General features: G+C 43.5%; 1 protein-coding gene across 2 annotated transcripts in view; it reads right to left on the reverse strand.

Moving 5' to 3' along the window:
- Window positions 1–5,373: 5,373 nt before the first annotated feature.
- Window positions 5,374–14,653, reverse strand: part of ADAM17 (ADAM metallopeptidase domain 17) — a 130,203-nt gene continuing 120,923 nt past the window's right edge. Inside the window, exon 20 of one of the 2 annotated variants that reach the window (XM_077488764.1) lies at window positions 5,374–11,527. In XM_077488764.1, coding sequence (XP_077344890.1) covers window positions 11,252–11,527 — 276 coding nt within the window. In that variant the 3' untranslated portion in view covers window positions 5,374–11,251. Of the gene's footprint in view, window positions 11,597–14,653 lie in introns of both variants that reach the window. The other variant, XM_077488763.1, reaches the window with a different exon arrangement.

The raw sequence follows: 14,653 nt of genomic DNA on the forward strand, positions 1-14,653 counted from the left end.
CTCCTGGCCTCTTTGACTGTCCAGCTCCCCTGGGCCATCTGTCCTTCCAGGTGGGCACCACACCCCCAGGAGCTTGCATCTGTAGTCAACCTCCGGTCTACCGGAAAACACCAAAGTGGACCCTTGTCTAGATTTGAGTGACTCCTCCACCAACAGAGCTTTCTCTGGACCTGAGGGGGCATCCTGAATTGCTTCTCCAGGGACTCCCCGTAGGACCAATTCGTCAATATTGCCTGTTGGAGATCCCTTGCATGAAGGCGTGCCCATTGTACTGCAGGGATGGATGCTGTGAGGAGGCCCAAAACTGACATGGCTGCCCTGATAGAAATAGGCAGGTTTGTCTGGGTCCTCTTCACGGCACTCTGAACCTTTTCTATTTTCTCTACTGGGAGAAAAATCTTTTCCTGCCTGGAGTCGATGGTGTATCCCAGGAACTTTATTGACTGAGATGCAATCATGCTTGATTTCTCCCTGTTTATCAGCCATCCGAGACCCTCTAAGTGTCTTACTGTCCTTCCCAGGTCCCTCTCCAATAGATGTTTTGTATTGGCAAAAATTAAAAGGTCGTCCAAGTATGGAACGATTGATATACCTTCTACTCTGAGGGGGGCTAGGGCCTCTGCTACGATCTTTGTAAATATCCTCGGAGATGAGGATCGACCGAACGGGAGAGCTCTGAACTGGAGATGTAGCACCGAGCCTCCCGTCCTGACCGCAAACCTCAGATATTTCTGTGAAGCTATGACCATAGGCACATGGAGATATGCATCTTTTAGGTCTATGGATGCCATAAAACAGTTAGTTTGGCATCAGAAGACTCTTCACCGAGAAAATTGTATCCATCTTGAATCTCTTGTATCTGATCGATTTGTTTAAAATCTTCAGATTCAGAATCAATCTGAATTTGCCCGATGGTTTCTTTACAAGGAAGATGTGTGAGTAACAGCCTAGCCCTACCTCCTCGGGGGGAACGTACATGATCACCCTTTGCTGCATCAGTTCTTGCAAAATAGAGATCATGGCTACTGATTTTTCTTGGTCCCGAGGATCCTGGGTTACATAAAACCGTGCGGGGGGGGGGGGGGAATGAGCGAATTCCAGCCTGTAACCCTCTTTTATTGTTTTGAGGATGAACAGACTGTTTGTCACTGACTTCCACTGCGGAAAAAAGGCCTGTAACCTTGCTCCCACAGCTGGAAGACCGTCACTGGCTCTTTGGGTTCGGGGTAGGGGGGCGGAATAACACTCCCGACTTGCCCCTTCCCTTCTGCGGCTTCCAGGGCCTTCTATATCCTGTCTCTTTGGTTTCTGAGGTTTTTCGAAAGGCACGAAAATTTTTAGTGCTCTAGGGAATCACCTTCTTTTTAACAGGAAAGCCCTTCTTCTTGTCGGCCGTTCTGTCCAGAATGGCTTCAAGGTCAGGGCCAAATACCAAATCTCCCTCGAACGGAAGACCGCATAATTTGGTTTTTGAGGCAGTATCTCCTGTCCATGTCTTCACCCATAAGGCCGTACGGGCTGAGATTATCAAGGCTGAGGACCTGGCTGACATCTTAATTGATTCTGCCGAGGCATCCGCCATGTACCCCACTGCTTTTAAGAGGACAGGCAAGGTATCAAGCAGGTCCTTTCTAGGCCTGCCTCGATATGGTCTTTTAACTGTTCCAGCCAGTGCTCCAGATTTCTGGCTACTACTGTAGAAGCCATCGCTGGCTTGAGGTTTGCCAAGGTTGAGTCCGAAGCCTTCCTTAGGAGAGAATCAGCCCTTTTGTCCATGGGATCCTTGAGGATACCCATGTCCTCAAACGCAAGATCCGTATTCCTTGAGACCTGAGAAAAGGCTGCGTCGAGCTTAAGTTTCTTGTTCCATACCTGAGAGCTATCCTCTTCAAAGGGAAACCTGCGTTTGAGGGACCTGGAAAAGAAAGGAGCCCTCTCAGGGTCTCTCCATTCCTTTTTGATAGTTTCGGATAGAAACTTATGCACCGGGAACACTCTGTGTTTCACCTCGCCCAAACCCTGAAACATTTTGTCATGTAGTGACAGTTGGGCTTTATCCTCTGTGATATTACGAGTAGTGTGGATATTTTTAAGCAGGTCATCCACCTCCTCTAGGGATAATTTATACCGGGATGATGAAGCAGAAGCCTCCTCCTCAGAAGCAGAGGACCTACTATGTTCCTCATCCTCAGAGTCACTGCCCCCCCCCCCCGGATGCAGATGCTGGGGAGTGAGAACGGGGCGCTGAGCTACTACCTGCAGCTGGGCGTCTGTCTAAATAAGACCGGAAAGATTCAAAAGTATCTGATAATTCTTTCCTGAAAGAACTTAGCAGCTCTCCCTGCTGAGACATAGGGGTAGTGGAAGCTGCTTCTTCTTTGACCAAGTCGCTTATGCAGGACCTGCATAACACCTTAGTCCAAGAATCTCTTAGTACGTTTTTACATGATGGGTACCTCCTCTTGCTAGGAGGGGAGACATGCTGCAAAATAGAACAGATTAACAATTTTCAAATTCTATTTGCTCTTCAGCCAGTGAATCCCCCCACAGACTCACTAAACAACTATTGAAAAGCATTATTCCTAAATAGCATCATAGGAAAACAATGCTGCAGGCTTCCCAATGCAAGGAAGGGAGGAAACGACATGGCTCAAACAGTAATGACAGAGACCACTGCCCCTGCTCACTTGAGCCTGGCTGACAATCGTGGCTCCTGCTCCTGCCACCGCCGATTGATCCTCCTCCATCGTTCAGCGAGGATCAATGGCGTCTGGGCGCTTTTATCAGTTTAAATTCCGCGCCAATCCCGGAAGTGATGTCAGCCGAAAAGACCGCCCCCTCTCCCTGCGTTCCAGCGGCCGGAACCGGAAGCCGCGTCGCACCGTCGGAAGTCCCGCCCCTGGCCTGAATGACGCGCTCGTCATCCGGACCCAGAAGGCATGAGCCTGAACGAACGGCGCGAGATATGAATCCCAGCCGTGTCTCAGACCCAGCCGCCGGTCTAGAAGAAAAAATGGTATGCCTCCAACTCTCCCCACCTGGAGAGAGCGCAGCACCCCTTGGTTCCCTGCAGCGCTTCCACCATGGCCAGAGGAAACACTACAACTGAGGCCATGGTGGAGGTGTCCGGTCTTTAAAGTGATCTGCAGTGTTTCCTGGGAAAGTGGGTGGAGCTGTCCTGAAAGACTAAGGGAGAAAAATGCGACTCAGCTGCACATTTTTGCCCCTTCCCCAACCGCATGTTAAAATTAAGTCTTACAGGTGCATCCTAAAAAATTTGAATATCATCAAAAAGTTAATTTATTTTAGTAATTTAAAACATGAAACTCGTATGCTTTGTATGGATGAGTAACACACAGTGATATATTTCTTTTAATTTTGATGATTATAGCTTACAGCTAGTTAAAATCCAAAATTCAGTATATCAGCAAACTAGAATATTACATGGGACCAATATAAAAAAAAAAAGAAAAGGATTTTAATACATAAATGTTGGCTTACTGAAAAGTATGTACAGTATAGTATGTACGCAATACTTGGTAGGGGCTCCTTTTGCATGAATTACTGCATCAATGCAGCATGGCATGGAGGACAATCAGCCTTTGGCACTGCTGCTGTGTTATGAAAACCCAGGTTGCTTTGATAGCAGCCTTCAGCTCATCTGCATTGTTGAGTCTGGTGTCTCTCATCTTTCTCTTGACAATACCCCATAGATTCTCTATGGGGTTTAGGTCAGGAGAGTTTGCTGGCCAATCAAGCACTGTGATACCATGATCATTAAAACTAGAATTTAAAAACCTAAAATTCAGTATCTCAGAAAATTAGATTATTACATAAGAACAATAAAAAAAGAAAAAAAAAAGCATTTTTAATACAGAAATGTTGGCTTACTGAAAAGTATGTCTATGGACGGTATAATATGCACTGTACCAATACTTGGTCGGGCTCCTTTTGCATGAATTACTGTATCAATGCGGCATAGCATCTCCATAAAGCTGGTCAGCAGAGGGAAGCATTTCCTGGTAGAGGGCTGTAGAGGTAGAGGACTGTGCTTACTTTGACATGGCTCCCCAAATCATCACTCACTGTAGAAACTTCACACTGGACCTCAAGCAACTTGGATTCTATGCCTCTTAAATCTTCCTCTAGGAAGATTAAATCTTCCTCTAGGGCCTTAATTTACAAATGACATGCAAAGTTTTCCACAGTCCGTGATGATTTGGTGAGCCATGTCAACTGCTGGTGTTGGTCCATTGTGTTTTATCAAGTCCAAGTGAGCACAGCCCTCTACCAGGAAATTCTAGAGCACTTCATGCTTTCCTCTGCTGATCAGCTTTATGGAGATGCTGATTTCATTTTCCAGCAGGACTTGGCATCTGCCGAGGGCGGGAGGCTCAAATATGGGAGATGAGTGCTGGATCATCAAGGGACACCGTCAGGGGACAGTCCAACACTAACTGCAACTTGGGTGTGTAAGTGTCTGTGTGAGAGAGTGGGGGGGGGGGGGGCACCGGTTAGTAATGGGGGAGCTTCTCATCTCAATGTCTGCCACGTGACCATCCCCGCCTCACCACACTGGGCTGCCCGCCTGCGACCAATGTTGGACTTTGACATCAACTTGGGGGGGGGGGGCTGACTGCATGGAGTCAGAAAGGTTCTGTGGACACATCACTTCTCCTTGTTGCCTCAGTGGTCACCTCATACCTGCTCCTATGAATGGAGAATAGGAGGACACTACTGGGGGGTGTATGTGAAGGTGTACCATGTCCACAGCCTCTAATCATCTCTTGTACCATGTCCGCAACATATGGCAACACTGATATAGTGTCAGATCAGCAGTGTTGTAAAAATGCCATTCCTGGACCTGGTTAGATAAGCACTCCATCCTCTCTCCTGTTAACAATTTCTTGCTTGTAGATGGATCTGTATTTTCCAGGAATATTGGACAATATTGAGCGCAGCGTCGCCTCCAATAGATCTCGTCCTAGGACTGTTAAACTGGCATATGATTAAACTAGTAAAAAGCTCACACCAGATTTAGGCTCCATTCTCACTTAGTTGCATGACTTTGGAGTGTAAGTTTGGATGGGAGCAACTTGGATACGACTTGTCCCTCTGCAAACTCAGACCCAATGTTGCATGTAAAACATGCAGGTAGGACTTCCATGCAACTTTTGAGGATTAACATTGAAGTCTGTGAAGTCAGACCAAAGTAGTGCATGAACTACTTTGAAGTCGCTGTGACTGAGTCACACAAACTGTATATGACTGATTATCATTGGAAAACATAGGGTATGACTTGTCATGCAAAACTGATGTCCAAAGTCATAAAAGTGTGAATGGGGAGTTAATAAAAAGAGTTCTGAGTATTGGTTCCCTTTAAGATCTGTACAAGTTTATTGGTTTTATAGGGTTGCTAATACAATAAGCAATTGTGGTGATGGACATTGATCTATATAAAGGAGTCGGTTTTGACAAATTCCATTTATTTCTGTAAAAAATACTGCAATTGCACATCTTGCAAACTTAAGCACACTTTTTTTATACAATGAGGTTTACAAAGTCTGTGTCCCTATCACATGCACAGAATTGCCTAACAATACAAGAGAAACTACAGCCAGAATAACTTAAGTTGTGTGTATAGCCACTGTTGGTTATTTGGATAGAGCAGGGAGTAGGTTTACATTCCTGTTGGATATCTTTTTGTGGTATGTGCACTATTGGGGAAATTTCTCTTAACCTCCTTTTCCAGAGGAACAACCGGAATGAGAGGAAATCTTCCATTGAAGGGAAATTTCTCTCTAAACAGGTATTGTAAGATTTCCCTTTGCTTGTTCTAAAGACAACTCTAAAATTTAGAATTTTCCCTTTATTCCATTGTCAGTGACAATGGTCATCAGATGGAGGGATGGGGATACAGATGGCAATAAAAACTTTACAGAGTGCATAATCTGTCTCTACTCCACCCAAAATTTAAAAAAGGGAGTTTTGCCTAGAGATACACTTTAATATAAACCTGATAGGAATATTTAAGGGTGCCATTGCCAACCAGATTCACAAATCCTTTTTCCATGGCTGCTATGCTTAATCAGTGGCTTTTATCGGGTGATACATGCTAGTTCCATATCCGTGTCTTAAAGTATTGACAAAGATATCCAGACACCTTGTATTTCTACAAGGAGTCAACAATGGCAGTCCCTGTATTTCAGCACAGGTTACTTTAAAGAAAGTGGCCCATTCAATGCCATGTGACATTGACTTCTAATAGCTCAACCCTCCAGTAATGTATTTTCATATCTGTGTTCCATTGTCCTAACAGAGCAGGGCCTATGGGTACAGGAGAGCATATAACTTCCCCCATGTGACAGTGCTTGGGCCCGAGTGGCAAATCACAAGGCCTGGACACCTGGACATGTGGAGGGGGCAGTGAGATCATTCCTCTGGGCAAGCTCCAATACTGGAGCTCACACAGGGGGGATTCCTCCAGCAGGAAGTGCTATATACTGTGTATGGAGGTGTGCAGTCTTGTTAAAATAAAGTTGTGTGCATTTCTAATTTATTTATGACTAGGCTACTTTAATGCAACCCATGAAGAAAGGAGTTTTAACATACAACCTGGTCACTAAACTGTAAATGAGCCCTCATAGTAATTGGCCATCAATCCGATTTTATTACAGCAGAACCACTATCCTGGCACAGTGGAAAGTTAAATATACGTACAGATGCAATGGGAGTTCAGTGCATCTCTGACACAAACAGGGAAGAAGGTGGTCTCTGCTCCTTTGAGTAATTTACACATTGCACTTAATTCCTCTATCCTGTACCGCTTATGACAATTTCTGAGGATGCAGTTAGGTGAAGTATAACTTCAAGTATGTGGCTCACAATCTGCCATAAAACAGTGTTAATTGATAAATATCTCACAAACCAAGTCACAGATGAAACACGTAATAAAAAAAAAAATATATATATATATATATATATATATATATATATATATATATATATATATATATATATATAAAATAATAAACGGAAAATTAAAAAGCATGTCGATACTGCAGCTGATGCTAGAAGGAAATGAGAAACCACGTTATTTCCAGCAGGGGATGAATCACAGGACAATGCGGGTCGTGAGTACACCCAACTAAGCCACTGATGGCAAACACAACATGTAATATTAGGACAGATATTTGGCACTTACAAAAGCCATATTACATAACAATGTTACATGAAAGTAAATTATCCACTTCACAGAGAACAAAATGTCTTACAAAAGCTATATTATAACGTAACAATGTTACAGGACAAAATATTAACCACTTCACAGAGAACAAAATGACACATTTGGTCATTTTGTTCAATCTCTCCTTTTACAATTGTGTGAAGATGATCCAGTTTACAGGCAGAGGGCACAATATCTCCTTATTAGCTCTCAGAATCCATATTTTCCATGACCCATGGATTGTGTGCCAGTCTCTAACTCATCCAGAAGTCCCGTATTCAGGCATGGTTCCTAGGCACACTCAGTCTCTAAACTTTCCAAACTTCAGTTCATGCCTGAACAAGAATTGTCCCTTTTAGGTTTAACTATAGTACAGACAATACTAAATTATAATTGTAAACTTGAGAAGGGCACACAAGTGGGCGAGTAAACTACTTGGCCATTATGTCAATGGTGCATAAGGTACAGGCACAACCTACATAAAATAAAAAAACAGTTCAACTACCACTGCAGTAAAGGCACCAGAACTGGGGCTTCAGGTAGGTAGGGGCTTGTCCCAGCTCTTTCCTAGGAATACAGCACAGGTAAAACAAACTGGAGCAATGGAGGCACCTAAACTGGGACCAGGTAAGTATGGGCCCTTCCCTACTGGTACAGCAAAGGTGAATTTACCAGTGGAGCAAGCGAGGCACCAGAACTGGGGCTTCAGAAAAGTAGGTAGGAGCCTGTTCCAGCCCTTCCCACTCTGTATAATTGTAAACCGAACACCAGTTATCCTATTACAGAGCAGGCTGAACTTCTGAAATTTTTCCTCCAAAGCCCCATACACATTATCAGATTTTCTGCTGATTTTTTCCTTCAGATTTACCAAAACCATATAATAGGAGCTCAAACCTTAGGCGTTTCAATTTGTATGCAATCAGGCAGAGACTTGTACTACATGGTTTTTGTAAATCTGAAGGAAAAAAAAAATCAGCAGAAAATCTGATAGTGTGTATGGGGCTTTAGATGTATGTCTACATACACACCATACAAAGGGACAGCAAACAGCGCATAATTTACCCCTGTACATAAAGTGAACGGTGGTGTAGGTGCTCCATATTACAATAGTACAGGCCTGGGTGAAGGAAAGGGACATTCATACATTTTGCAATGCAAAGATACATGGTGTGTAAATATTGCTCAGGTCTTGATAAGGCTGTGTGATTGCACTATTGTGGTGTAGCAATATGACAGACTTCTATCCATGTTTGGCTGTGGTGTATGTCATTCTGTCTGAAACTATTTAAACCCAACTCTGCAATTAGTGATTTATCGTACTTATGCCCATCCACAAATCTATTACATATACATTTCTGTAATTACCAGCTTCAGAGGCGATAAAACAAATATTAACTACCTGTGACATCATTCAGCCCCCATTTTGTAAGCTATGATCAGGTGCCTGGAGGAAGGTCTGTGCAGCAGTGTCACATAATTTCCTCCCATTACTGAACTATACAGCGAGGGGAAAAAAGTATTTGATCCCCTGCTGATTTTGTACATTTGCCCACTGACAAAGAAATGACCAGTCTATAATTTTAATGGTAGGTTTATTTTAACAGTGAGAGACAGAACAAACAAAAAATATCCAGAAAAACGCCTTTCAAAAAAGTTATAAATTGATTTGCATTTTGAAATAGTGAGTGAAATAAGTAGTTGATCCCCTATCAATCAGCAAGATTTCTGTCTCCCAGGTGCCTTCTACACAGGTAACGAGCAGATAGACTGAGCACTCTTAAAGGGAGTGCTCCGAATCTCAGCTTGTTACCTGTAGAAAATACACCTGTCCATAAAAGCAATCAGATTCCAATCTCTGCACCATGGCCAAGACCAAAGAGCTGTCCAAGGATGTCAGGGACAACATTGTAGACCTGCACAAGGCTGGAATGGGCTACATACCCAAGCAGCTTTGTGAGAGGGTGACAACAGTTTGTGTGATTATTCGCAAATGGAAGAAACACAAAATAACTGTCAATCTCCCTCAATCTGGGACTCCATGCAAGATCTCACCTTGTGGAGTTTCAATGATCACGAGAACGGTGAGGAATCAGCCCAGAACTACATGGAATAATCTTGTCAATGATCTCAAGGCAGCTGGGACCATAGTCACCAAGAAAACAATTGGTAACACACTACACTGTGAAGAACTGAAATCCTGCAGTCTGCAAGGTCCCCCTGCTCAAGAAAGCACATGTACAGGCCCATCGGAAACTTGCTAATGAACACCCGACTGATTCAGAGGAGAACTGGGTGAAAGTGTTGTGGTCAGATGAGACTAAAATTTAGCTCTTTGGCATTAACTCAATGCGCCAAGTTTGGGGGAGGAGGAATGCTGCCTATGACCCCAAGAACACCAAACAGGTGGAAACATTATGCTTTGGGGGTGTTTTTCTGCTAAGAGGACAGGACAACTTCACCACATCAAAGGAACGATGGACGGGGCCGTGCACGGTCAAATCTTGGGTAAGAACCACAAGCCAGGGCATTGAAAATGGGTCGTGGCTGGTTATTTCAGCATGACAATGACCCAAACACATGGCCAAGGCAACAAAAGGGGCTCAGGAAGAAGCACATTAAGATCATAAAGTGGCCTAGCCAGTCTCCAGACCTTAATCCCATAGAAACTGTGCAGGAAGCTGAAGGTTTGCATTACCAAACGTCAGTCTCAAAACCTTAATGGACTTGGAGAGGATCTGCAAAGAGGAGTGGGACAAAAGTTCCTCCTGAGATGTGTGCAAACCCGGTGGCCAACTACAAGAAACGTCTGACTGTCGACAAGAGTTTTGCCACCAAGTACTAAGTCATATATTGTGAAAGGGTCAAATACTTATTTCACTCATTAAAATGCAAATCAATTTATAACTTTTTTGAATTGCATTTCTCTGAATATTTTTGTTGTCATTCTGTCTCTCACTGTTAACATAAACCTACCAATAAAAATTATAGACTTATCATTTGTCAGTGGGCAAACGTACAAAATCAGCAGGGGATCAAATACTTTTTTCCCCTCACTGTATTCCCAAGATTCCTGGCCACTGTTTCCTACCCTTGGGTGAGAACACAAGGTTGGGGAGGGGACTGGTCCCCCTAGCAGCTAATTTGTAAGGTCTTTGGGACAGGAAATTACATTGAAAGTACTAAGAAAATTTGATTTTGGTGCTGTATGTATTGGGAATATGCTTTGGCGGAAGGCACAAAGGAAAAGGTGCAACGTTGGCAATACACTGTTACATTCTGATTTTTGCCTGGAGTTGGGCTTTCATTATTCAGAGAGGTTAAACAGTGCATATTAGTCATGTAGTGCAAGGGTAACTCAAAATAGGTTTGGTGTATTACATCCACAAAGTGAAGTATTCTGAACAGGGCCATTATGTTGCAAAATTGGATGTGTTTGGTTCAAATCTTTTTATTTTTATAATAACGGAAAACTATTCTCAGGCCTTATCAATATCTGACCAACATCAATCAGATACCACCGGTGGATGTCAACAATCCAATTCTACAAGCCTGTATAGCCAAATCCAAAAGTAATTCAGTTTTGCAAAAGATCAGCACATCTGAATCTCCTAACAAAATGCTCAAATTTAGTTATAGAAACTGAACTATCTACGCAGAACATGTGCCGCCTGTGACGACAGAGAGGGCTGGTTATCCATATCATAAAGGTCTTTATTCCAAGAATAACACCTTATAAATATAGACCTTTTTATAATTACCAATGGCCTTAACATAAAATCTCCTACTTTTGGCTGTTTAAACATAAATAGAATTGTATAACATCTTATATTGACTTCCCTTTAAGTTAATGGTTAAAGCATACAAAACACTTATTTTCAAAAACATGAAGTATTTACAATATCTGAAAATATCAGGAATCAGTGCAGTTTTATGGACTAGATTGTCATAAGTTGTGGCTCCTGGTAACACAGATTGTCTACAATTAATCATGAAATGATTGTCAATGTTTCAGTGCACTCTGACATATCAGCACGCTGTCTCCTTGCTGTCCACACGCCCCTGTCGCTGCAGTTTGAAAGATGAAGCCTTCTCACTTCTGGTGACAGGGTGGTCAGTGAGGTCTTCAAAGGACTTTGCAGGAGAGCCGCTGGTAGGAAAGGGATCGTCATCAAACTGGTCATCGAGATGAGAGTCTGTGCTGGGGTCCTCCTGGATGGTATCCATTCTTTGATGGTCACCTTTGGCAGAGGCAGAGGTTGGCACAGCCGGAGTTTGCTGTATGGACTGGAATCGGCTAGCGGCCTGGGCAGAAGGGAAAGGCTTAACAATTCGTACAGGAGCAGAATCCAAACTGCTAAGCATTTCCACATTCTGTCAGGAAAAAAAACAAATGTGTCAACGATCTATGTGTAGATTTGTATTCAAATACTGAAAAGCTATATGATGTATGCTGCTTGAGGATTTGTTGTTTTATAAATTATACAGAAAAAGTTTATTGACATGGGGCAGAAAAAGCTACAGCTAAGTTTCAGTGTTTACAGTAAGTCTCTTACTTCTTATCTAGGAAGGTAATGCAATGGTTTCCCCCAAGTTCCTTTGCCATCAGTGAAATGGCTTGCCTATGGCCTGACAACAGCAGGCCAAGGATGAGCAGACTGTGCCTTTGCTGGCTGAGATGCCAGCTTCATGAGCTGTTGCAGAAGCTCCATGGGTAAGATTTCAGTTCAACCTGTGGCTATTTTAGGGGAACCCAAGTCTGTCTCTGATGGACTTATTATTTATTCCACATGAGTGAATAATGCAACATATAAGAGTGAAAACACTCAAAACTCCAGAGATGGGAATAAGGATGGGCTTAGGCGAATTCACAGCTCCACATGCCTGAGCCTACCAGGAAGCTTAAGCCGCGCAGTGCTAATCACAGGCAGTAAGACATTTCCCGATCCGCAGCTGCAGAGATCAGAAAAATAGGATTGTTTTTATAACAGCTTACCTGTAAAATCCTTAAGTAATTACTTAATGGGTTATAGGCAATCTTCAGGTGTTGACACTGGTAAACCCAATCAAGGTAGTTTACTCCCTATATACCCACTCCTCCTTCCAGGAGCACATCAGATTTTGTAACAAAGCAATATACTTAAATCCCCAAAAAGAGGGGAGGGACCTCTGTGTCCCATGATGTATTCCAAGAAAAGGATTTTACAGGTAAGCTGTTATTAAAGTCTATTTTCTTTATCGTAGGGACCCAGAGCCTTAAGTAATTACTTAATGGGACGTCCCATAGCAATGCTACTTGAGGGGAGGGAGACAACTCGCAGGGTACCCCGAGATTTGAGGAGCTATACTGCTTCCTGCAGCACACTGCACCCGAAGGAGATATCCTCATACCTCCTTATATCCACCTGATAAAATATTGTGAATGTATGCAGTGAAGACCAAGTTGAGGCCTTGCAGATCTGAGCCATGGAGGCTTGGTTACGCACTGCCCAAGAAGCACTAACTAACCTGGTAGAGTGTGCCTTAACTTGAAACGGGAGAATCTTACCCCTTAAATCATAAGTTTGAATTATCACTTGCCGAATCCACTTAGCGACAGTGGATTTTGACGCTGCCTGTCCCTTCTTAGGACCCTCTGGCAGAATAAATAAGATATCAGTCTTACGAATCTGAGCAGTTGCCTTTAAATAGATTTTCACTGCTCTCACCTCATCAAGGCAATGTAGTGACTGTTCTTCCCTGGAACATGGTTTTGGAAAAAAAAACAAACAATGGCAGGACAATATCTTGGTTCAGGGGAAGACCTGAGACCACTTTTGGCAAAAAGCCTGGACGAGGGCATAATACCAGTCTGTCCTCATGAAAAATCAAATATGGCTCTTTACAAGAAAGCAGCCAATTCCGAAACCCTTCTTGCTGAGGATATAGCAACCAAAAATACCAAACTTCCTTGTCAATAGGACTAAGGAAATATGCTGTATCGGTTCAAATTGCTGTTTTTGTAGCACAAACATAGGATTTTTGTACTCACCGTAAAATCCGTTTCTCTGAAGTTCACTGACTGACACAGCTCCATTATTCTTGACCATAGGGTTGTTACGTCACCTTCAGGAGAGGACTAGGCAGAACATGTTGTACATGTGAAAAAACAGAACTTTACAGTACCGCCCAGGGGGCGGTCCCTTCAGTAACGACCCCTCAGCCTGCTTCCTGAAGTTCAGTATGTCAACAAGCAGTATAATGTAAACCAATAGGAGGGGAGGGTGCTGTGTCAGTCAGTGAACTTCAGAGAAAAGGATTTTACGGCGAGTACAAAAATGCTATTTTCTCTTTCGCTCACTGACTGACACAGCTCCATTATTCTTGACTGTAGGGATGTCTCCAAGCAGTGTCATAACGAGGGGTGGGAACAGCATAAAAAACTTCACCCACAACCAGAAGTTCTCCCTAACAGGGGAGTCACCACTTTATCTAGCCGCATCTGAACTTGCGGTCAACAATGCATTATACTCAAAAGCAACTGTATTTTCTTTAAAAAACAGGAAAAAAGTGCAGAATTGCAACATTACACGGCCGCCTTCAAAACTTTGCAGCCAAAGCAGGCATCAGACGATGCACTTACATCCATTTTGTAGAATTTGTTAAAAGTGTGAACGGACAACCAAGTCGCCACCTTACACTTGAGCGACTGACGCTTGATGTCGGAAAGCCCAAGAGGTTCCAATAACCCTGGTAGAATGGGCTGTGGCAGGAAAGTGGGAAACCTGCCCCTTCAAAGCATAGGCCTGTACCACAATCTGTCTGATCCACCTAGAAATGGTGGCTGACTAGACCGCCATAGCTTTTTTCGGACCAGCTACTGAAACGAACAGAGTCCGACTTCCGAAAGGGAGCCGTGGCAAACAAATACACCCTTAGTGCCCGAACCACATCCAGGGAATGAAGGGCCTCCTTAGGGTGTGTTGGTTTATGACACAAAGATGGCAACACAATGTCTTCATTGATGTGAAATGCCGAAACCACCTTCGGAAGAAGAGGCTTGCGGACGCAACGCGACATTAGCCTTATGGATAACCAGATAGGGAAACTTGCAAGACAAGGCCGCCAGTTCCGAAATCCTCCTGGCCGATGTAATGGTCACTAGAAAGAGTCAACAAGGGAATTTCCCTGATGTTCTCAAACGGCGGTTTCTGAAGCGCCGATAGCACCAGGTTCAGATCCCACGGGGGTAAAGGTGGACGCACCGGAGGAACTACATGCCGGACCCCTGAATAAAAGTGCTCACTAGAGAATGAGACGCCAGGGGTCGTTGAAAAAAAAAAGACAGCCAAGGCTGATATTTGTCCTTTAATTGTGCTTAAGGCCAATTTCTGGTCTACTCCTAGCTGTAGAAACAGCAGGATCCTGGAAACGGAATAGGTGCGCGGACGC

The sequence above is a fragment of the Lithobates pipiens genome, unplaced genomic scaffold, assembly GCF_037356315.1.
Source record: "Lithobates pipiens isolate NorthernLeopardFrog02 unplaced genomic scaffold, aLitPip1_a1.2 Scaffold_18, whole genome shotgun sequence".
Classification (NCBI taxonomy): Eukaryota; Metazoa; Chordata; class Amphibia; order Anura; family Ranidae; genus Lithobates; species Lithobates pipiens.